At 38.7% G+C, this 24,269-nt stretch overlaps 1 protein-coding gene across 1 annotated transcript; it reads left to right on the top strand.

The window, feature by feature from the left end:
* Positions 1-419: 419 nt before the first annotated feature.
* LOC120718073 (galectin-9-like) lies at positions 420-20,266 on the top strand. The gene is made up of 8 exons (XM_040006393.1): positions 420-600; positions 2,676-2,764; positions 4,255-4,459; positions 4,750-4,869; positions 5,048-5,143; positions 14,495-14,583; positions 18,149-18,305; positions 18,838-20,266. Exons 1-8 carry the CDS (start codon positions 565-567, stop codon positions 18,982-18,984), a joined length of 939 nt encoding a protein of 312 aa, XP_039862327.1. The 5' UTR covers positions 420-564; the 3' UTR covers positions 18,985-20,266.
* The last annotated feature ends 4,003 nt before the right edge of the window (positions 20,267-24,269 follow it).

Genomic DNA, 24,269 nt, shown 5'->3' with positions numbered 1-24,269 from the left:
TCAAATCTCTAATTAGTATGTTGTAGAATTCCACACTAACTTTGAACATCTGTCATGTTTGTTTTTTGTAAAAGTCCTTAAATCCTGTGGTGGTAAAGAAAGCATCATTGCACAAAAGTGTGTGCTAGTCCAAATCATTTTTCCCACAGTGATAATACAGAGCCATTCTTTTCTTTCCATATTAAGTTAAAGCTTTGGAGATGGCCTGCCATTAAACTTAACTTTAAGTTGCTGCTGGAGTTACAGTGTAGTGAAATTATTTTTTATTGAAAATTTGTCTGTCTGTATGAATGTGTGTGTTGTAGAGTCTTGTTTGAGGTTTGATAGTCTACAGTTAGCCGGATGTTAATGCTGAGGGAAACGGATACGACTCATCATATTAAATACCGCCAGGAAGAGAGGGGCGGGGTGGTGGGGGCCTCTGGCAGGATAAGCAAATAAGCAGCTTGCAAAAAACCTTTAAATACCGCCTGTTATAGGAAAACCGAAACCTAAAGGTGGGCTAACTCGCAAAATTCAGAGCACTCTGCAGGTCAACAATCTTCCGTCTTTCCGTTCAGGGATATGGCTTTTTATCAGCAGTCACCTTTTTACAACCCGGTAAGAGAATAAAATATGTTCATCTTAAGACTTTTCGCTCTTTTACGGACGGCAAGAATACTCTTCTGCGCTCTCACGGCTGTTCCGTTAGTCCGTTACGCAAGGCCCGGTGAACGCAGCAAACACAAACAGGCAGTGCGAGTTTTAGACCTCGCTCGTCGGCTTGGTTATACGCACGAGAGTAAAACGTTTTGGGTTTTTTGCGCATCATAAAAGTTTTGTTTTGTAAAACTTTCCGATCTTTCCAAAATGTTCACTTGCGAGCAGCGTGAATGAGGAAGTGTACACTGTTGCTTCCCGAATTTAACACTGAAGTGAACTTTGGCCTCGAGGTTTTCAGGGAAGAAAAGACACATGCAGATGCTTGAGTCCGTGAGGCGTCTCGAGTTTTGGCTCCAGTGCAGCGGTTAGGTGGGAAACAGATGCGCAGAATATGAACAAAAAGAAAGTTCGAAAACAACACGACTTGCGTTATTCCGATACGGATATAGCGTGTAAAATATCGAGCCAGAACAGAATTCATATTTGGACATGTTTAGTGGCCCAGAAGTAAATACATTTGTTTAAACATCTGCGACGCACAAACAAACCAAGTGCAATAAACAGTGCGGTTAAGACTAACTACAGGCTTTAAAAATGGTGTCACACTCGACACACAACTTAAACTAAACATAGCGTGTAAAATTCTATCAATAATAGAAGATCAATAATTAAAGTCACAGCTATTCTCTGATGTTCTTGTGTAAAATGGTATTCATTATTTCTATATTCCACTTCCTATAAGATCAGATTATAATAGTGAAGTTGTAATTCATGCATGACAGTTTAGCAGGAAGTGGTTTACAGCAGCAACATCCTTTTGCATTTTTGAGGCCTTTCCCCCTTCTTTGGTTCTAAGTACATCATCAGTAGCAGGACTTTTATTGGGACCAGATATATAATAATAACACTAATAATAATAATTATGCTGCTGATAACATTTATTATTGTTGTCCTTTGTATATCTATGTAAAGGTGTCATTGGGGTGAAAATCTTTTTTCCAGGGAGAGACGATAAAACACTTTCTTTTCTAGACTCTACATTTTTTAAATGTATTATTTATTTATTTTAATGTGAGTGCCAACTGCTGGCTGCTGTGGAGGTCCTGGAGGTCCTTACACTGGGACCAGGCTGCATTTTTAGGTTAAAGTCTGCCATGTTTAGGTTGAGGAGGCTTCCTGTTGGCGTGTGTGTGTGTGTGAATGAAGTTTGTAATAAGGAATAACTGAGTGCTCAAATAGAGTGTTATTGCTTTTCCCCACCCCAATGAGTTTAGCCTAATTCATGTTTTTCAATCACTTCCTCCTGTGTGTGTATGCTGATATGTATATATATTTATAAAGCCTATAGTCCGACCATTTAGCAACTTGTTGTTGGTATTATGTTTTCACCATTTACAAGTTACTTAGTCATATATCCCGTTCCATTGGTTTGGAGTTCTGGGGGCATCAGTCAATGCAGAGTATATTGGAACCCGCAATCTCCAGCTCTTCTGATGGTACACTGAAGTCTAGCGCCAGTCGAGAAACAGCCATCGCCCAGTTGGAATTTGTGAAATAAATATATCTGCACCATAAAAAAAACATTAGAATGAAGCAAATCATTTGTGTTCTTCTTTGTATGATATCAACAACTGTGCAACTTTGTGTACCAAAATATTCTCAAAACTGAACAAATTAAAGTTCACAAATGTGTTTTTCCAACTTAGATGTGAGTTTTCATGTCAATTTTGCCAGCCTTTTCTTCTTCTATTAAACTGCTGCCAACATAAAAACAGACATTCATGAAGGAAGAGACACACATATTAAAAAGTTAAGAAAGTGATACAAAGAGCACCTTCAGGAAACAAAGTAGCTACAAAATATGTAGATATATATCCATCAGAAAGAAAAGAAAGAATGATCAGTAACAAAATGACACTGTTTCTTTGGTTTATGTGGCATTCTAACTTCATTTATTTAATTTTTGTAGCATATTAGATTTTGCAGTCAAAATATAAAGCCAGTAATTAGATGTTTATCCATGTTCTTTCTAGATAATCCCATTCACTGGGTCAATCCAAGGTGGTCTGCAGGAGGGGAAGTCTATCACTGTCAGTGGACGTGTCCTACCTGGGGCTGACAGGTCTGTCTGCTTGTTCCTTTATTTATCAGCAGAAGTGTTTTATTTGTTAACCAATAATTTTCTTCAAAGCTTTCGTCAACAACTATTTTTTTTGCACAAAACAAGACGAAACTAAATAAAAACGAATGCAGGGGGACATTAACACTTTCATCTAGAAATAAAAATGAGATGAAAATGTTCTGGACTGACAAGATCCAATCAGAAGTAATTAAGTCACCAAAACCACGTGAGTGTTCAGTCCACTCAATGGGCAGATGTGTCTGGGGCAGGAGCAACAAAAGTAAATACAGTAAGAAGTTACTGTGTGAGAAAAGATATGTTTGTTTCATTGAAAGTTGATAGCCCATACAGACCGTTGCACATCTGTGTTAAGGGACAGCCACTTAAGAGGTCACTATTAATCATGTGTCTCATCACATGAGCCAAGGTGTTTTTTTGTTTTTTTTTTAAAAAAGGCATGGATCTGATATGCAGGGTCCAGAACCCCAAAACAGGAAGTCTGGGTCGGCTCTCTGTTTAAAAAAAAAAAAGACTCTTCTAATGTCTGAATTTTGTGTGGGTGAACATGACCCAGCTTCAACCTTGGCAGACCGTGGCAGGCGAGGTCCCTGGCTCAGCTGCAGGGGAGGGGTGGTGCAGTGAGCTCAAGGGGCAGTGCAGGGAGGTTGGCAAACAGGTGCACAGAATCAACTAATGAGGTTTCTCCCTGATATATAGCGAAGTGTGAGTCAACAGAAGGGGTGGGCGGGAGACTAGCTGGAAAGCTGGTGGAGTGGGTGCCAAATAAATGTTACATATGTGCTATTGCACTAAATGCTCCTCAAACGTAAACAACATACCAGTGTGTCAGGTCAATCTTTACACAGACCTTGACCTTGTGTGGGACTGCAGGAATGTGGAAGATAAAAACATGTGTCACCAACCTATCATTATACATGATTCTGAATAAGAGAAAGTGTTGTTATCCCCCTGCGGTTAGCCTGACCACTGTGGTGTTGTCCACAGACCTCACAATGCAGTGGCTTGGGTGACCCCCCTGTTCAAAGGCACTGCACAGGGCCAACTTAAGTTTGCCAGTCAACATCTGACAAGGCACAGGAGAAAGTGCTGTGCTCACATGAAAATAAAATTAGGTTCTTTAGCATTACCTTAACCTGCCATGTTTGGATGAACAGAAAAGCAGAAAAGGTTTACTAGGTCATATTAATGTATTATGTTTTTTTTCTGCATTTTAAGATCTTATTCTCTTTCTCTCCAGTAAAATAAAAAGTACAGACTGTTCATTTCTTTGTAACTTACAAAGAAATGAATGTCTGTAGATCATTGCCCCACTGTAAGGAATATTTTTGTTAATTTGTAGTTCTTTACTCAGCACAGTCATTTAAAAACTCCTAAAACTTAAAAATTACAACTTATACTCATTAGTTGTCTGTGAATATAATCACATAATGCACCCATATATTCCTTCTTATTCACTTTCTTACTCACAGGTTCCATGTGAATCTACAGTGTGGTTCCATGGCTGGTGCGAACATTGCTATCCACATTAACCCACGCTATGAAAGTCAGCATTATGTGGTGACCAACACTTTCCAGAATGGGAGCTGGGGCACTGAAGAGAGGAAGTACAATTCCCCATTTCCTGCTGGGTCCGCTTTCACTCTTGTCATTGCTGTCACCCGGGACTTCTACCAGGTCAGGTCCTAAACATTTTAATATGATCTACTCAGTTATGTAAATAAATAAATAAATAAATAGATAAGACATTTCATTTTACTGTATTTGTGTGTTTATTTAAGTGTAGAGCAGATCATTCATATCATAAAAATCCATTTATTGTATTGAAAGTTTTATTTAAAAAAAACTAGAATTTCTTAAAATACTCTTCTTTGTGATTCTTTCTCTAAAATCTATTGTTGTGCAAAAATAGTTTTTACTGTTCAGACAATAAGACACAAATTTAATTCCATATGTACTATTACCAGCTCACCATCAATGGCTGCCACTTTATGGAGTACAGACATCGCCTGCCATTTCACCAGGTTGACACCATCTCAGTGGGTGGAAAAGTGGAAATTTCTTCCATTGCTTTTCAGAGCCCTGTGGTGAGGAAGTTTACACAATTTATTGGCTGTTTATTTGAAATGCATAAGTAATATAGCAGCATAGTTGGTTGTGTATTTGTGCTCATGTTTGAATAATCTTAAACCTGATAAATAATCAAGAATATGATAGAACAGTGATAACAAAGTGGTTTCTTTTTGTATTTTATTTCCTGCACAGTCAGCTTTTCCTGCTCAGCCTGCGTTTGCTCCACAATTAGGCTTTCAACCCCAGCCCGGATTCCCAGCACAGCCTGGATTTCCTCCTGTAACACCAGTGAGTATCGTGGTCAGGTTCTAGTTTGTAACATCTGCTGTGGTGATGAAAGCATGAAATGCAAATAGAACTAGAAAAATTTGCATTTCCTGCGAAAATGCAGTGTGGATGCTTTAAAGCTGAAGCTGTATGCAAAAACTAGCTGAAAAAGCTGAAAACTTGCAGAAATTGTAAAAACTTTGCAGAAGCAAAGGAACTTTGCTAAAATGGAATAACTTAGCAGAACTGCAATATCTTAGAGGAAACATAATACTTGGCAGAAATACAATAGCATAGCAAAACTTAGCAGAAATATTGTAACTTACCAGAAACATGATAACTTCTCAAAAATACAAGAATTTAGGAGAAATAGTATAAGATAACAGAAAGAATATATTTAGCCAAAAATACTTAAACATTACAGAAACACTATGATTTAGAAAAATAGTACAACATAGCAGAAATACTGTGATTTACCAGAGACACTGTGATGAACTATGAATATTGTAATTTTAAATCAATATTATGTTTTAGCACAAATACTATAATTTGACAGAAATACTATCATTTGGCAGAAATACTATGTTTCTGCACAAATACTCTGGTTTAGCACAAATATTATAACATAGCAGAAATACAATTATATAGCAGAAATGCTATATTTAGAAAGAAAAATATAATATAATAGAAATAGTATGATTTAGCAGAAATACTACAATATAGCATAATAACAATGATTTAGAACAAATACTATGATTGAGCAGAATAGTAATAACTTAAGTGAAAATACTGGAAAAGTAAGATGACAAGCTGAAAAAAAAACGGAACATGGTTAAGTTCCCTCAAAACTAATTGTTGTTCACCTGTGAAAAAAAAAAAAAGAAATAAAAATAAATTTAAAAAACAAGAAGGAACAGCCAACAGATACACACAAAATCAAATATGTATACACAAATGCACAGAGAGACAGACACACGGAGGGTCTATGCCAGTCAACCAGTCTGAATATATTATATTTTTTTCCAACAATGAGATGCTGCCCTAAAGAGGGTCTCTCTCTCTCTCTCTCTCTCTCATGCACACACACACACACACACACACACACACACACACACACACACACACACACACACACACGGAGAGAGAAGCATGTTTTCAGTCAAGCAGAATCCACAGAGGCTGTGTACTTTTTCCCGCCAAAACAGGTGCACGCAGCACAGAGACAGGATTTTTGTAGTCTATTTCTCATAGTGAGGATTCCCCTCAAACAAATGACCATAATTTCCTAACTGTATTGGCCAGAACGGTCATTTTTACACCGTTTTGTTCAGAAGAGATGGGGGAATCGTCAAGTGTTGACAATTTATCATTAACCCTTTACAGCCAATCGGAGCGGGCACGCTCTGTTTTGCGTAACTATTTTTAAATCCCAGTAGCTCTGCAACCACGTAAGCTAGCGCAAAAAATTTTTTTGCATATGAAACCGGAGGAGTTGTACTTACATCTTATGCCATCAGCTTGTCCTAGGTCACAGTTTCCTTCCACATAAAGCTTTGCAAAAACTGCATAAAAAGCGCTTGCAGGAACAAAAACATAATATTCCAGAAACACGCCGATCAGCTGTTCATAACACTTCCTACGTTGGAATAGACGTCAGCACGAACTTTTGCATTTCCGCCATTACCTGCCCGAAACCGGAAGTGACGTCATTTTCGCGGAAATGTAGTCTTTTTTACTATCAGGGCCTCAGGGCCTATACTGCTCTTTTTAAAAGTTATCTTTGACTTTATGACTTTCTGTGTCGTTTCTGGGATGCTTAGGACTCATATTGCACTGCTGGAAATAGTTTATTTTGATGCATATGCTGCTTTTTTGCAAATTTGCAGTATAATATTTATTTTCGTTTTTCCTGCAGTGTATAAAAATTGGTGTATTTCAAAAATAAAACTATGAAGACACTCAAAATAAATTTCCTGTGGTGGGAAACTATTTTGTGCAACTTTTTTGTATTTACAGTTTTGAGGGATAAGCCTCTTAAATTTCTCTAACTACAAATATATATTAAAAAAGCAAAAACGATTTTCAATTTTTTTGTAGTTTATTGCACTTTTTTGCAATTTATGTAATTACTATGCACTTAATAAATACATATTATTAAAATCTGGGCTATAATGGTTGTATTGATGTATAGCAACTTGAAATGCTCCCAAAAATGGCACTACAGCAGGTAAAAATATAATATAAGCTCTGGTGGACTTGGTTCTATGGTAGGTCTTAAAGGGTTAAAATATGAATTTTTAGAGATATATAACCTCGATGACTTGTTGGCTTAGAAGCCACGAAGGCCCCAATATGCAAATTTGAATGCCTCAGCCCACATATATGATTGGCTGGCTGGGAAGCCGTCCAGGCCCTGATTTGTAAATTTGAATGTCTCATCCCTCAGATATGATTGGCTGGCTGGGAAGCCGTGCAGGCCCTGATATGTAAATTTGAATGCCTCAGTCCTCACAGAGGATTGGCTGCCTGGGGACCTGGCAGAAATATATAGAAATACTATGATTAAGCATAAATACTACATTTAGCAGAAATACTATATTAAGCACAAATCCTATAATAAGCAGAAGTACTATATTAAGCACAAATCCTATAAAAAGCAGAAATACTATATTAAGCAATATAAATATCCTATAAAAATCCTATAAAAAGCAAAAATACTGTACTATGATTTGGTAGAAAAACTATAATTAATCAGAAATACTATATTTAGCACAAATCTTAGAAAACAGCAGAAATAGTATGATTTAGCGCAATAGTAATAACTTAAACAGAAAAATTGGAAAAGCAAAATGGACAGCTGAAAAAATGCTGAACATGCTGAGGGTCCCTCAAATATACTTGTTAAATGAAAAAAATTGGCAAAAAAAAACATATAACAGCCACACAATCACAAATATGGACGCATATGGAAACACACATGCACAGAGAGACACACACACAAGATCCAATTCAGTCAACCAGTCTAAATATATTGAATTTGAATCTTACAATGAGATCATCCCATAAAAAGGCTTTCTCTCTCTCTCTCTCTCTGTCACACACACACACACACACACACACACACACACACACACACACACACACACAAGATCCAATTCAGTCAACCAGTCTAAATATATTGAATTTAAATCTTACAATGAGATCATCCCATAAAAAGGCTTTATCTCTCTCTCTCTCTCTGTCTCTCTCTCAGTCACACACACACACACACACACACACACACACACACACACACACACACACACAGGGAGAGAGAAGTACATTTCTAGCTCAGTCAAGCAGCCTGGGAGCTGCTGAATTTGAATCCACCAATCAGAGAGGCTGTGCACTTTTTCCCGCCAAAACAGGTGCACGCAGCACAGAGAGACACAGGATTATTGTGTGGATGCCGTAGGCATCACAACAGTCATCTTACCGTCACAACAGTCATCTTACCGTTGAGATCCTGTTTCTCTTTATCCTTTATTGTGTGGCATCCACACTATTGAGATCCTGTTTCTCTTTTTATTCTTTATCCTTTATTATTCTAGTTGCTCCGTTTCTTTGCCGCTTAACTACTCCCTCAGTTTTCAGCCGATTTTCACCGTTCAAACTCTAAACTGTTCCGCTATTTCTGCTTTCGACTGCTATATCTTTTGGTACTTATTACTACTATACTTTTTAAAATATTACACTTTTTTCCTTTAATTTGTCCCATTGAAATGAATGGGAAACTTCTGCAATTCTGCTAAAACTTGCTTGTCTTTGAAACTTAACTACTTCCTCATACTTTCACCTAGAAACTCCATTCAAACTTTAAAACGTTCTCAAATGATTGGGCTATTCCTGTGTGATTCAGCTTTTTCATATCTGTTACCGTTTTCATTTAATGCCTCTTTAAGTTTTCAGTTGCAGCTTTGTGATTTTTCACAAAATACATGCGTTGTTATGGTTGCTATGCAATTAACTCAGAGTGAGTGCTCGTCCGTTCTGAATTTTCTCTTCATGTCTGAACAACTTCTTGCTACTCGCTCAATTTCCACTCATCCCCCACAAATTATACATCAAAACGTAGGTATTTTTGCTGGCTTTAAGACAGTGTCACTATCATTATCGTGCAAGTTACGGTTCTTTCACAATTTGCCTCGAAGTGACACAGGGTCTAAAAACTCCCCATTCAAAGTCTATGGGGAGGTTGTGAAACTCAGAGCTGAAATACTGAAACGGAAGGCATTTTCAAATCGTCATATCTCCTTATCGAATCGAAGTTAAGACATGAGGCTTGTGCCAATTCATCTTCAGACACTGCTGACACTCACGGTCTAAGCAGTTTTTACAGTCATCTTACCGTTGAGCCATAAATTACGTTTGTCCTCCTCTCAGTTTTCAAACTCCGAAAATGAAGCCGTTTCTTCTCTCGTCATAACTCCGCGACGGAGATACATAGAGCAATGTAAATCGCAGTCAAAGTTCGCCAAAGTCCGCTGATTCACCCAGTGCGTTTTTCGCCTCTCACCGCGATCTTATTCTGACTGCTCATCACCCTGCTTTCCAGGTGCCCGCTCTCTTTGTCAGTGGCGCGATTGGTAATGAAACGGATCTTCAGACCGAAGGTCGTGGGTTTGATCCCACCTTGGCCCACATGTTTTTTTTCACTACAAATTCATACACCATCACAGACAAGTAATTCATATTGATAATTTATTACAATTCTGCAAAGTTTTATGATTTTACCAGCTTTTCTAATATGGACCTCAGATTCTTGTTAACAGTCCATGGCAGAAATACATACAAGTACACAGCCTGATGAAGCAAACAGAAGCAGTACCTCTGATTGGTTCAGCATTTTGACCTCTTATCAGCACAAATCTCAGCCTCTTCTGCTGTTTTCAGCAAAAACCTCTTTTCAGCAGAATTCTGCTCATTCAACTCTTTTCAGCCGAAATTCTGCTGATTGAACTCTTTTCAGCAAAATTTTCAGTTTTTTCTGATGTTTTCAGAAAAAAACTCTTTTCAGCAGAAATTCTGCTCATTCACCTCTTTTCAGCAGAAATTCTGCTGATTGAACTCTTTTCAGCAGAATTTTCACCTCTTTTCTGCCCAAATTCTGCTCATTCACCTCTTCTGCAAAATTTTCAGCCTTTTCACCTCTTATCAGCACAATTCTCAGCAGCGTCTGCTCATTTCAGCAGAATTGTCAGTCTCTCCACCTCTTCTTTGTGAGAATGAGGGTGGCGCAGTGAATTGAGTAGCCGCCTTGAGACCAGAAGGGCCAGGTTCAAATCCTGCTCAGGGCAACATTTTTTTCAACTTCATACTTTTTCAGCTTTTTTCAGCAGACATCTTCAGCGTTAAGGCATCCACACAGCATTTTCGCAGGAAATGCAAATTTTTCTAGTTGCAGTCTATTTCTCATAATGACGACTCCCCTCAAACAAATAACCATAATTTCCTAACCGTAGGGGCTAGAACGGTCATTCTTACACCGTTTTGTTCAGAAGAGATGGGGGAATCTTAAAGTGTTGACAATTTATCATTAAAATATGAATTATTAAAGATATTTGACTTCTAATGCACCATAACTGAGTAGAGCAAAGCAAAAACTGCCTTGACTTGCCCTCAAACAACGCTTTCTAACTCTAAATCTATTTGGAGTATCAATATCATTCTTTCACTGTAAGAGACAGCAGGCTTTGGTGAACAATCATGGAAATTTTCAGGTCTCTGTGGAAATCCATTAAAAAGATATGATGAGAGGAAAAAAGTGGTTCATTTCCAGAGTTTGAAATCTGAAGAAATCTGAGCGAAGGACGAATTTCCTACCCTCAAACAAGTCTAACTCATTTCAGAACGGTAATAGGTGAGAAAATAATTCTTGAATTGTGAGCGTCAGGAGTGTCTGAAGATATACTGGGACAAGCCTTATGTCTTAACTTTGCTTCGTTAAGGAGATATGACGATTCGAATATGCCTCTCATTACAGAAATCAAGCGGTGATTTTGAACAAGCTCTCCATTGACTTTCTATGGAGAGTTTTCCGACTTTGTGTTGGTCTGAGGAGATTTGCCAAAATTCTATAAATCCCACAACAATGATAGTGACATTTTCGGAAAGCCAGCAAAAGTACCTACGTTTTGATGTATAATTTGTGGAAGTTGAGTGAAAATTGAGCAAGTAGCAAGAAGTTGTTCGGACATGAAGAGAAGACTGCAAAACCTTCAGTGGCACACTGGAAGCCAAGTGCATAGCAACCATAACAACGCATGTATTTTGTGAAAAATCACAATTTTGCAACTGAAAACTTTAAGAGGCATAAAAGTAAAACGGTAAAAGATTTGAAAAAGCTGATTTATACCTGAATAGCCCAATAATTTGAGAACATTTTAAAGTTTGAATGGTTGTTCTACGTGAAAATATGAGGAAGTAGTTAAGTTTCAAAAACAAGCAAATTTTAGCAGAATTGCAGAAGTTTCCCATTCATTTCAATGGGACAAATTAAGCTTAATATTTTAAAAAGTATAAAAGTGAAAAATACCAAAAGACATAGCACACATTAGCAGAAATAGCAGAATAGTTTAAAATTTGAACGGTGAAAATCGGCTGAAAATTGTGGAAGTAGTTAAGTGCCAAAAAGTGTACGGAAGTCCCAAGAGGAACTCAATAGTGTGGATGCTTAAAGCATCCACACAACTAGGACCATCACAGAACCCTGTGGAACTCTATAAATTGGATTCAAATTGGATTATATTACCTAAATAGCATTCAAACCACTTCTTTAGTGCCTAGGACAGTCTCTTTTGGTGTGTGTTCTTTCTTCTGGAAAACCGTTAGGTTATTCGGGGGGGGGGGGGAGTATTTTACTTAAATAGTGTACATTAGAGGTGGGGGTGCTGCTTGTTGACTTTAGCTAAGGATACAGTTGAGCAGTGTTGGGCGGTGTAAGTAATACTTTTTAATCCCACTGACATGGCTTCTGTAGAGAAAGCAGTTTGGGGACAAGGAGGGGACTAACCCATCACTGGGGAGAGGTTACTGAGGTAGTCAAACAACTAATTCTACTTTGATGGCCTCAGAATCTCATCTCTGCTTTTTGCAGATGATGTGGTTCTGTTGGCTTCAAAGGTGGTGCCCTCCAGGTCGCACTGGAGTGGTTCTCAGCAGAATGTGAAGCAGCAGAAGTTAGAATTAGCATCTCCAAATCTGAGGCCATGGAAAAGGGTGGAACACTCACTCAGAGCCAGGGACAAGTTTCTGCCCCAATTGGAGGAGTTTAAGCATATTAGCGTCTTACTTACGAGTGAGGGAAGAGAGGAGCAAAAGACTGACATACAGATTGGGGTGGTGTCTGCAGTGATGTGTTGTGGAAGTTTTCCATTTAAATAAAGCCTGCAGACGAGCGGTGAGCGGTAGCTAACGTTCTTTAATCCAAACACACAAAGAACAGACAACCAAGCTTGTGGAGAGCCTACATGACCGCGGGGCAGGGTCAGCAGAGTCTCCCTGAGCCTAGCATGGCTCTCAGTTAAATACCTTCTTCAGGAACAAAAGGCAGGTTCACACTCCCTTGCTACCTCCCAGAGTCCTCTAAGAGACAAAAGACTCTTCCTGTGGTCTGCTTCCCCCAACTTCCTTACTACACCCCCACCATTTGTCTTACTGTATGGGTGTCAGATATGTTAAAATCCAGTGGCACCAAGGCATTATACAATAAAATAATGTGATTAATACATAAGTAAAAGAAATTCCTATACAGATGTGAATGCTGTACCAGGCCTTCATGGTGAGGCAAGCACAAATACACTTGTCGAATAACATACCTGCACCTCATCATCATGAGATGGTAAATGGACTGGTTCTTATATAGCGCTTTTCTACTCATCTGAGACTCAAAGTGCTTTACACAACTTGTGCATTCACCCATTCACATCTTTCGTTAGTGCTTTATAGCTAACATTCACACACATTCATACTCCGATGGAGTATGCAATTTGGGGTTAGTATCTTGCCCAAGGATATTTGGCATGCAGACTAGGGGAAGCCAGGAATCGAACCACCAACCTTCCAATTAGTAGATGAACTGCTCTACCACCTGAGCTATAGCCACCCCATCTGGTGGGTGCAAGATCTGGGTAGTGACCAAAAGAACAAGATTGTGGGTAGAATGTTGTTAGCTTTTTCAGCTTTTTCTGAAGGGTGGCTGGCTCTCTTAGAGATAGGGTGATGAGTTCAATCATTCAAGAGGGGCTCAGAGTAGAGCTGCAAGTCCTCTACTTCAAAAGGCACCAAATGAGGTGGGCATCTGAATTTGATGCCTCCTGGACACCTCCTGGGTGAGGTGTCCCACAGAAGGAGGCCTAAGGACTCAGGACATGCTGGAGAGATTATATTGCTCAGCTGGCCTGAGTGTTCCCCCAGATAAGATGGAGGAGGAGGATAGACAGAGGGAGGTCTGGGCCTCTCTGGAAATGGATGTATGGATGCTGTGTGTAATCCATTATTGTAAATTTAAATGTCATTAAGAAATTATCAGACAAAATAAGTTTTTCAGGGAATACTTTTAAATGTAATAGAATCAGTGTTGAGGCTGACAGTGGGTGATTTTACCAACAAGGATAGTAAAATCACCCACTGTCTATAGTAAATGAGAGAAAAAGTCTTAGAAATCAGATAGAAAATCAAGTAAGAACCAGGTGGTGTCTAGATAGCAACAAATAAAACAGGTTTTCGAGTTTTCCAGTTCCGGTGTACAAAGCTAAGAGTTAGGATTTCAAATGAATTAAAAATCTGTATTGTCTATGGTTGGTTAATAAGCTGCAGTGGAAGATTGCTGCTACTCTTCCTCCTCTGCTTTTGCTTCAAATGTGCTGACAATTAGTATGACTCTGTGTTGATTTATTTAATTTAACATATTCAAACTGCTGCAACCTGGTTTCTGAAAGGCAAAATAAATAATTATGTTGATCAATTATTAAATCATTTAATAAAAAAACCATTAATTAAATGACAGGGACTTACAAGAGAGAGACCTAATGCTTAATCACCCACATTTAACTGTTTTACTCTTTAGTGTAGCTAAAGATGCTATATTGTTCTTTCTTTGTGAATTTTCTTTGTAGTAGTATTAAAATGGATGCATGAGACTTTTGTGAAAGGTAACGTTCTAGCTTCTAAAAATGTGCTCATCTATTTGTGGCTAAAACATTGTCCCTAACCCTACCTTTAACCCTAAAGATGTCCCTAGTGAACTGATGGATGTTAAGAAGGTAAATCTTACCTAACTGAAGTCAGAGTTGCAGTTTTGCTGTTGAGATAATATATATTTCTTGTGTGCAGGCGGTTCCATACAGGTCTGCCATCAGTGGTGGACTAAGACCTGGCAGGACCATCACCATCCAGGGAACTGTATACCCAAGTGCCACAAGGTCAGACTTCATGATCAGATGTTGCTTTATTTACTTTGAAACTAGCATATATCAATTTAACAGCAAACATCATAACTATGTATGTGAAATGAAACAATTAAGAATTAAACTATACAGTGAGGGAGATAATTATTTGATCCCTTCCAAAGAAATGAATTATGGTGGCTTAATTTTAATGGAGAAGAGCACAATATCAACAAAAACTATGGGAAAAAAACATATTACATAAATGTTAGAACTTCATTTGCATGTCATTGAGTAAATCAGTTTTATCCCCAGGCAAGACATGACTTAGTACTTGGTCGAGAAACCCTTGTTGGCAGGCATAGTGGTAAGATATTTCTTATAGTTGGTTACCAGGTTTGCGCACACACAAAGCACACATTTTGACCCACTCCTATGTACAAAACCTTTCAATATCCTTTAGGTTTTTGGGTGCCACTTGCCTTCATTATTGTGCACAGATTTTATAGGGGTGGCTGTGGCTCAGGTGGTAGAGCAGATCAGCTACTGATTGGAAGGTTGGTGGTTTGATTCTTGGCTCCTCCAGTCTGTATGCCAAATGTCCTTGGGCAAGATACTAACCCCAAATTGCCCTCTGATGTGTCTAAACTCAAGTGCAACTAATAAGCATTCACACACAGATGAGTGTGTGAATGCTTATTAGTTGCACTTGAGTTTAGAGGTGCTTGTATGAGTGGGTGTGATTGGATGAATGAGACATGTTGTATAGAGCGCTTTGAGTTGTCTGGGAGAGTAGAAAAGCGCTATATAAGAATCGGTTCATTTACCATTTTCTATAGGATGGAGGTCTGGTGACTGGCTAGACCACTAACATGACAAAACATCCTTTGTTGCCTTGGTGTATGTTTTGGTCATTGTGTTGGCCATGCCAGAAGACCCATTCACAACCCATTTGGCTGAAGGAAGGAGGTTCTCATTCAAGATTTTACAGTATGTGGCCTGTCCATTGGCTCGATGCTTGACTGTGGATGCTGTTCTTTGGGTCAGCATTGCTCTTCCTCCAAGCATTGTGGGTCGAGTTGATGCCAGAGAGCTCAAATTTGGTTTCATCTGACCACAGCACTTTCTTCCAAGCCTTCTTTGAATTAATAAAATGTTCACAGGCAAGTTAAAGACAGTCCAATACATATGCCTTCTTGAGCAGGGTGACCTTGTGGGTGCTCCAAGATTTGAATAAAATAGAATAGAATAGAATAGAATTCAACTTTATTGTCATTGCACATGTCACAGGTACAAGGCAACGAAATGCAGTTTGCATCCATCCAGAAGTGCGTTAGCCATGATATAGATATATTACAAATATATATTAGCAATAATATAGATATGTAAGTATATTACAGAAATGGGTCTATTACGGTATGTTATAATGTACACGGTATGAAGTATGTTATCAGTATGCTATAACTATAAGTATGTACAGGCTGTAGTGAGTACAAGCTATGAACAGGATATAAATTTAAAAAAAACTATACAGAAATATGAGATATACAGCTATACAGAAATGTGAACTATGCAAGTTATAAACAGTTGTAGAATTAAAAATTATCATATGTACAGAATGATTATTTACAGAGCTATACAGTAGTGCAGTTAAGATAAGTGAGATATGTGGATAATTTCTACAGAGGCTATATAAAGTGCTGGTGGTTGTGAGTGGTGGTTCAGTCCATGTTATTATTGTGTGTTTGAGGGTACAGTTGTCCATTGTGTGTGTGTGTGTAGGTGGTTGTGGGTGTGTGTATGTCCAGTCCATGTGTTAACGTGGGTCAGATGTCAGGAGGCAGAGTTCAGGAGTCTGACAGCTGTGGGGAAGAAGCTGTTCCGGTACCTGGTGGTCTTAGTCTGGAGGCTCCTGTAGCGCCTCCCAGAGGGCAGGAGGGTGAAGAGTCCATGTGATGGGTGACTGGGGTCTTTGATGATTTTCCCAGCCCTTTTCAGACACCGCTTCCTGTAGATGTCCTTTATGGCAGGAAGTGGTGCTCCGGCGATGCGCTGGGCAGTTTTCACGACCCTCTGCAACGTCTTCCGGTCCGAGGCAGAGCAGTTCCCATATCAGACTGTTATACAGTTGGTCAGGATGCTCTCGATGGTGCAGCGATAGAAGTTCACCAGGATGTCTGAGGACAGGTGGTTCTTCCTCAGAGTCCTCAAGAAGAAGAGGCGCTGGTGAGCCTTCTTGACCAGCTTGGAGCAGTTGGTCGTCCAGATGAGATCCTCGGAGATGTGGACTCCCAGGAACTTGAAGCTGCTTACACGCTCCACAGCCGTCCCCTTAATGTAGATGGGTGGATGTGGGTCAGCATTCCTCCTGTAGTCCACGATGAGCTCCTTGGTCTTCTCAGTGTTAAGCAGCAGGTTGTTTGTGTCGCACCACTCAGCCAGACGATCCACCTCCTCCCTGTAGGCGGCCTCATCGTTGTCATTGATGAGGCCAATCACCGTGGTGTCATCTGCAAACTTAATGATGGTGTTAGAACCATCAGCAGGTCTGCAGTCATGGGTGAAGAGGGAGTAGAGGAAAGGGCTCATCACACAGCCTTGTGGTACACCGGTGTTCATTGTGATTGTAGATGAGCAGTGGTTATCCAGCCGGACATGTTGGGGGCGGTTGGTCAGGAAGTCCAGTAACCATTTGCACATGAGGGAACTGATGCCCAGGCCTGTCAGTTTCCTGATGAGTTGTGAGGGGTGGATTGTATTGAATGCTGAACTGAAGTCTATAAACAGCATTCTGGCGTATGTGTTGTTGTTGTCCAGGTGTGAGAGGACAGTGTGCAGTGCGATGGAGACTGCATCCTCTGTGCTCCTGTTCTGATGTAGTAGTAGTGTGTAGTGTGTTACCAAAAGTGTATTTCGTGGCTGTGCTCCCAGCTACCTTCAGATCATTACCAAGGTCCTCTTGTGTAGCAATGGGCTGATCCACCACTCTTCTCAATGAGACAAAATTTTGCATTGATGGTCATTTTATATTTCTTCCATTTTTTAATAAGTGCACCAACAGTTGTCACCTTCTCACCAAGTTTATTCTTCATGGTCTTGTAGACTATTCTAGCCTTGCACATGTTACAGTTTTGTTCCTGATGTCCTTTGACAGCTCTTTGGTCTTGCCCACAGTAGAAGAGAGGGTGGGATAGAACACATTGATTCTGTGGACAGGTGTATACACATAATGAGTGGACATCAGGAGTATCTGTAATAGACTGATTGATTGTAATCTGTGTGCCACACAGGGACACAGCCAATGTACAGAAGCCAGAATTGTGGTTGTAGTTGATCAAATACACATTGAAATGTTTCATCTAAAACAGACATTCCAGTTTGAAATGTAAATTATCTGCCAAAGCTACAGTAACATAACATTGCTCTTGAATTGAATCTTGTTACCAGGAAAAAACAAACTTAAAAAAACATAAGAAATTTTTTTTTTTCGCCAGCCAATTGGTAACCAAACTGTCCTGTCTGTATAATTAGAGACTTAAATTACAAAAGAAATGATTAATTAATTAGTCACTGGTATTGTGTTATTTTGTGTTTCTCACAGGTTCACTGTGAATCTTAGCCACCAGTCTGGCATCGCTCTGCATTACAACCCACGTTTCAATGAGAATGTTGTGGTTCGAAATACCAAGCAGTGGGATCAGTGGGGCTCCGAGGAGCGTGGTGGTGCCATGCCTTTCCACCGGGGTCAGCCTTTCACGGTACGACTCTGAAAATATACACTGTACAAGTTTCAGTAGAAGTCACATCGCTTTGTGGTACACTGCTTTTCAGTCATGACTTCACATAAAATAAAGGAGAATTATAGGTGATCTGACCTCGGAGTACCATATAACTTAGTCAAAGGAGCTTGGAAAGAAAAGTGTCTGGACTTCTTTAAGTTGCTTGAAGATGTTTCACCTCTCATCCGAGAAGCTTCTTCAGTTCTAAGGTCAAATGGTGGGGAGTCCCAGATTTAAACCTAAACCTAAATCTGGGACTCCCCACCATTTGACCTTAGAACTGAAGAAGCTTCTCGGATGAGAGGTGAAACATCTTCAAGCAACTTAAAGAAATCCAGACACTTTTCTTTGCAAGCTCCTTTGACTACGATGACCTGGATGACTGAGAACCTTCACAGACATATAACTTATGTTTCTATTGTGTCTCATGTTAAGTGTGCTATCTTTAGCTGTTCGTTTCACTGTAAACAAACTGATTTCACTAACAAAATGATCTTTTATTTCTTTTTAGTTGACTATAAGTTGTGAAGCTCACTCCTTCCGAATTGTGGCCAATGGGATGCAGACCCATACTTACAAGTATCGTTTCAACCCCCTGCATGCCGTTACCTCCCTGGAGATTGACGGTGACATCAGCCTGACCTCTGTGATTGTGTAGAGATGCAGGACCCTGTTGCTGTTGGCAGCATTTTGCAACATTTCCCTAACTATAGCCACAGTAATTAGCCATTAATTGGAAGTTTGTGCTAACTGCTTAGTTTGATTATATAATGTACAAAGTATAATCAACATCTCCGCATTCATTTTATAATCGCCTGATTCTATAATATTGTATGCTCTATATTTCTGAAACATGGTCACTCTTGAAAGAAACAACCATTATTGGTTATCAGGGATGCCTAATTTACACACATACATTCTGTCCAATGAAGGCAAAAAAAAGAGTAAACATTTTAAGCAAATGTAACACTGTCTAGTTGGAAGTTGGATTTGTCACCAGTATTGTAAACTTGACCCATGTTCAATCATTTTCTTAGTTGAGTTCAAAAGCTTTTACAGTCATTGGTCTGGTCCATCAAATAGGTGACACAGAAAGCTAGACAAACATATCCATAGGTAATTTCGAATCACAAATTAACCCACAATGGATGAATAACCGCTGCACCACTAAACTCAGGTGGTGCCTGAGTAGTTGATTTTCTTCCCATACTGTAATTTTTATATTTTATTTCTTATCATTCTGCACTTAGATCATTACTAGCCAATCTCTATAATATTCTTTACTGCATTTCACATGAAAATGTAGGGTGGTCTTTTCTGTCTAAAAGAAGTGCTGCTTATGTTAATGTTTATCTCTATGATGTTTGTTGGCAAGCTGCCATTTTTCAATACTGTGCTTGACAGTTTCCCTGAGCCATATCCAACTTATTTCAGTTACTTTTCCAACACTGCAAGGTCTATACTGAGCCTCTGTTAGTTTCTTTATTCCAGCTATAGAGTACATATAAGACCGACATAACCGCAGTAAGCAACAGGTTGGTGGTGTCTTATTATGAAGCTTTGTTGTTGTCATCTTGATATTTTAATGAATAAGGACAAAGAAATCTGTCAACATACCAGGTCATGGTATTTATGCAAACCACCAGGTGCTTTTTAAAGCCACTTTGTGGGCTAACCGACTGCTTTGAGGGCTGTCAAAACATTAGATATTGTATTGATCCACATGATGCCACGTCATTAAGACTCTGATGTTTTTGGGAGTGCAGACTTTTGGTGGGAGTTTGAATACAGCCTTCACATGTCTGATAATGTGAGTTTCCACCGACAGTTATTAGATCGCTTTTACTTATATTTTCAACTTTAATATTTCTTTTATTACAAGCTGATGTGTGATGTAAGTGCTGCATAAAAATAAATAAATGATTGCAATGAGCACAACAGTTTGGGCTTTGGAGTTAATTTATGTAAGAATAAATATAATCTTGTCTCTTTGTCAACAATTTGACTTTACAGGTACTGGAACTGGAACCACATAGTAACCTTCCATCATGGCCACCAGAGAGTGCTATAAGGCTTTAGTAAATTGAAATCAGTGTCATGAGACACTGATACAGAGATATGTCATTATATGGCCTGCAGTTTGAAGATAATGTATATATTCAAGATTCAAGACCATTATTAATCCTATGCAAGCACAACAGAAATTCAGTCATGCCAGCATTACATGGTGCACAACATTAAAACACAAAAATAACAAGTGACACATAGTCACAGATAATCTCAAACTGGTATCCTAAACATAGTGCTGTACTCAGATGATTTAATCTTTGTGACATGATCCATTATCCTGCAGGAAGCAGCCATCAGAAAGAGATCGACATGATCAGCAACAATACACAGGCGGGCTGTGACATTTAAATTATGTTGAGCTGGTGCCCAGAAAATATTCCCACATCATTACACCACAAGCAGCGGCCTGAACAATTGATACAAGGGGCAATGGATCCATGCTTTTAATGTTGTTTATTCTGACCCTGCCATCCAGCTGTAGCAGTAGAAATCAAGACTCATCAGACATTGCTGTCAAAGTGTGTGAACTGTTGCCTCAGTTGTCTGTTTTCAACGGACATCTGAAGTATATTTTGTCCAGTTTTGTGGATATATGCAGTCATTTTTAACATCAGCTTTGGATAATTAAGCTCTTGGAACTGCACCAAAAAAAAAAATATTAATAATAATAATGATGCAGGCTGTGCTCAATTTTCAGTCATCCAGGTCATTGTAATCTAAGGAGCTTGAATACATTTCACCTCAGACTTCAATATTGAGGCTTTAATGCTCCTCAGTGTGCACAGCACAGTCCAGAAGCTGCAAACTAGTAAAAAAGACAGCACAGACCAAGACTATCGTGCTGATTAAGAAAACAATAAAAGAAAATGCTGACAGTGTCCAGATCAATATAGTGTTTCTTTTGATCAGTACAACAGTTTACTCCTCGGTAATGTAATTTCAGGGCCATGTTTCTATGACAGATTACAGTAGCATTGCTATCTACTCGTTTTCAAAGTTGAGGAGCTGTGTCTCCAGTTCCAGACTGGCCTACAAATCTATGAATAATCTACATTCATTCAATATACCATTGCCATTAAACCAGGCTGAAAAGTTACTAAATATTTGACACACTAAGCAGGAGAGAAGCAAGGCAAACCCATTTCCAACTTTTTTTTAATTTCAGACCAAAACCACTATGATGATTATCAAACAATAAATAATAATAAACAATAAATAGACAGTGGTCCACCCAGATATTCAACACCTCCAGCTTTTAATCTGTTTCACACATGGAATTGTTTTCAGCTCTTACAATAAGAATTCGAGTTGTCGTTTTTTTAAATTTCTTTCATTCATTTTGAGCCCAACTGAATTCACTAAGCTGCAGCTCCAGACCCCAAGCTAACAAAGTGTAATCCCAAAACATTTTGTCACACATCCAAGTGACTTCTTCAGTCTGCCCAACCTTATAAACAGTACATTTGCACAATGCCTGAAACTAGTACCACAGACAAACAATGGGCTTTAAGATCAGTTTCTTGATCATTAAGAAACTGATTGTTTATAAACATCATTATAAATTTTATGTACAAATACATTGATATTTATTGATAAGAACACCTAGCATAAAAAGCTTTTCTCCAAACCTGAGTTTTGAGATGCTTTTTGAAATTCTGAGCTTTCTGATCTCAGCGTTAAGATGCCTGTTCCCTGAGTGCAGCTGCCTCAATAAAGTATTTCTGCTTCTTGTCTCCTAATGTTGACCACCTGCCTTTACTATCCTTCACTGTATCTAAGGAAAAAAAATAGGACAAACATTTGCCTTCCTTTTATAACTATATTGATACAGAGGTATTTAGAGGTAATCCACTTGAATGAAACATTTCAAGTGGAGAATGAATGAAATCAGTTTTTCAGGTGGCACAAAGTCAGTGTTTTTTTTCTTTTAAATTCCATTATATGGAACATGGCGTAATTTGGATTAATAGTAATACTGTGTTTTTTGCATATTATTGCTGTACATGCTTTATATATTTTAAGGGACGCTGATCTACAGTGTTACATTATAATTTATAAGGATATTATGTGTTTGTATCATCTCTACCCTGTTCCTTCCTGTTTGTTTCTAGAGGTTGTGGGCAGATTGGGAATTTTACACATATTCCATTGAATTGTCTTCAGTTAATTTATTTCTGGAGATATGTTGAAAAAGAGATTAAACAAATGTTGGGAATTGATACTATGTTAAATGTGTTACTGGATGTATGTAGCATACACCCGGGTAATATAACCAATGAGAAATTGATATATGTAATAAGAATGATACAACTGATTGCACCTCTGTTTTACCCCTTTGATTTGTTTTCTGAGTTGAAGCACTTATGGTATGGCATGATTTTCTCACTCAAAGGAATATTTAATATACTACTACTCTACTTCATTTTATTAGAAACATACAATTTATCACAGTTTGTTAATTTACAGCACTACTTCACTTGCTTCAAGTAAGCTTGAAGGAAAATGAAGTGGTGCTGTAAGGAAGAGGACTCCCTTACTAGGATTGTTTATATTATAAGGTGTATAGCACCATTGCACTTTATTAAAAGCACCTTATCTAGCACTTTATTCAGCATTGCACCTTGACTATAGATATGCACATGAAGAACATTTGCACAGACGTTTAATTATTTATTGAATATTTACTGTGTATTTTAAAATCAGTAGGTAGCCTTTTGGTTCCAGGTCCTGCACAGCTGCTCCTCATTAAGAAATGTGGTGGTTGTCTGTGAAAAGGAAAGGTTGTTACTGAGAGCAAATAAGGTTAACCACTGAAGAGAGCTGTGGCAAATGTGTCTGGAAAACATAGAAATAAAGGTGGTGCAAAGACTATGTGATGTGATTACCACCTTTCTTTCTTGTGTCCTCTCCAGGCTGTTTGGGCAAACGCTTCCCCAGGGATCCAGACACCAGTTAAAGGTTCCGGGAGAGGCCGTGGGTTAAGGGAGTGTGGGGAATCTTTGTGCTTTGAGTTTTTGGTGTTTTTCTAATAATGGTATTGTGTACGGATAAAGTGTGAAATATTTCAAAAATATTAAAATGTTAAAATGTATGTATATATTTATGTAATAAAAATGCTATACTATAGAATATGGTGGAAGGTTAGGATTTGAATTCTTTATTCTTTATTGTCCCACAAGGGGAAATTAGTTTAGCAGCAGGATAAAAATAAACAGAACAATAATATAAAATAATAATGACAATAATAGTGATAGAAAGTCCAAGGACAGTTATTTGCCATGTAGGAGACAAGATGCGGTAGGGATAAAAGAAACCTGGAGTGTTTTAGTCTTCCTCGGAAGGCAACAACTCAAACTCACTGTGAAGTGGATGGTTCAAACAGTTAATAATAGAATGATTCTTTCTAAGCACATTTTTATTGTAGATGGACAAAAGTCCATCTTGCCAGCGCCCTGAAATTTTGCTAGCAGTTTTTACTATAAGTCCCAACCGATTCTTATTCTTCACCTTCACTGTCAGGTTACCAAACCAGGCAGCGATACAAAAGGACATCACGGATGGTGTATTATTTTTATTATTATTATTATTATTATTATTATTATTATTTGTGGACTCATGTTCTAGTTTTGGGATGATTTGTGTTTTGGGATTTTCTGGTTCTGGGGTTCTGGGTTGCTGCTCTCTCTGTTGGTCCCTGGTGTTAGTGTTTCCTCTGTCTCGTCAGGTCCAGCTGTGTCTCCCACCTGTGTGTGATTCCCCAGTGTCCCTCTGTGTGTATTTATGTTGTGTGAATTGGTGTGCTCGTTACTGGTCCGTCTGTGTTCGTCTCCTGAAGACTGTTTGTGAAACTCTCTGTGAATCCACTGTGTGCTC

Source organism: Simochromis diagramma, unplaced genomic scaffold, assembly GCF_900408965.1.
Source record: "Simochromis diagramma unplaced genomic scaffold, fSimDia1.1 OVJJ01000024.1, whole genome shotgun sequence".
Classification (NCBI taxonomy): domain Eukaryota; kingdom Metazoa; phylum Chordata; class Actinopteri; order Cichliformes; family Cichlidae; genus Simochromis; species Simochromis diagramma.
The sequence above is the reverse complement of the archived record's forward strand: the minus strand, read 5'-3'. Positions and strand labels throughout refer to the sequence as shown.

Excerpts from the sequence above, each read along its gene's own strand:
- LOC120718073 (XM_040006393.1), top strand. The coding sequence starts at position 565 with ATGGCTTTTTATCAGCAGTCACCTTTTTACAACCCG. Across the intron at positions 4,460-4,749 it reads TCACCCGGGACTTCTACCAG|CTCACCATCAATGGCTGCCA; the intron begins GTCAGGTCCTAA and ends TACTATTACCAG. Across the intron at positions 4,870-5,047 it reads TTGCTTTTCAGAGCCCTGTG|TCAGCTTTTCCTGCTCAGCC; the intron begins GTGAGGAAGTTT and ends TTTCCTGCACAG.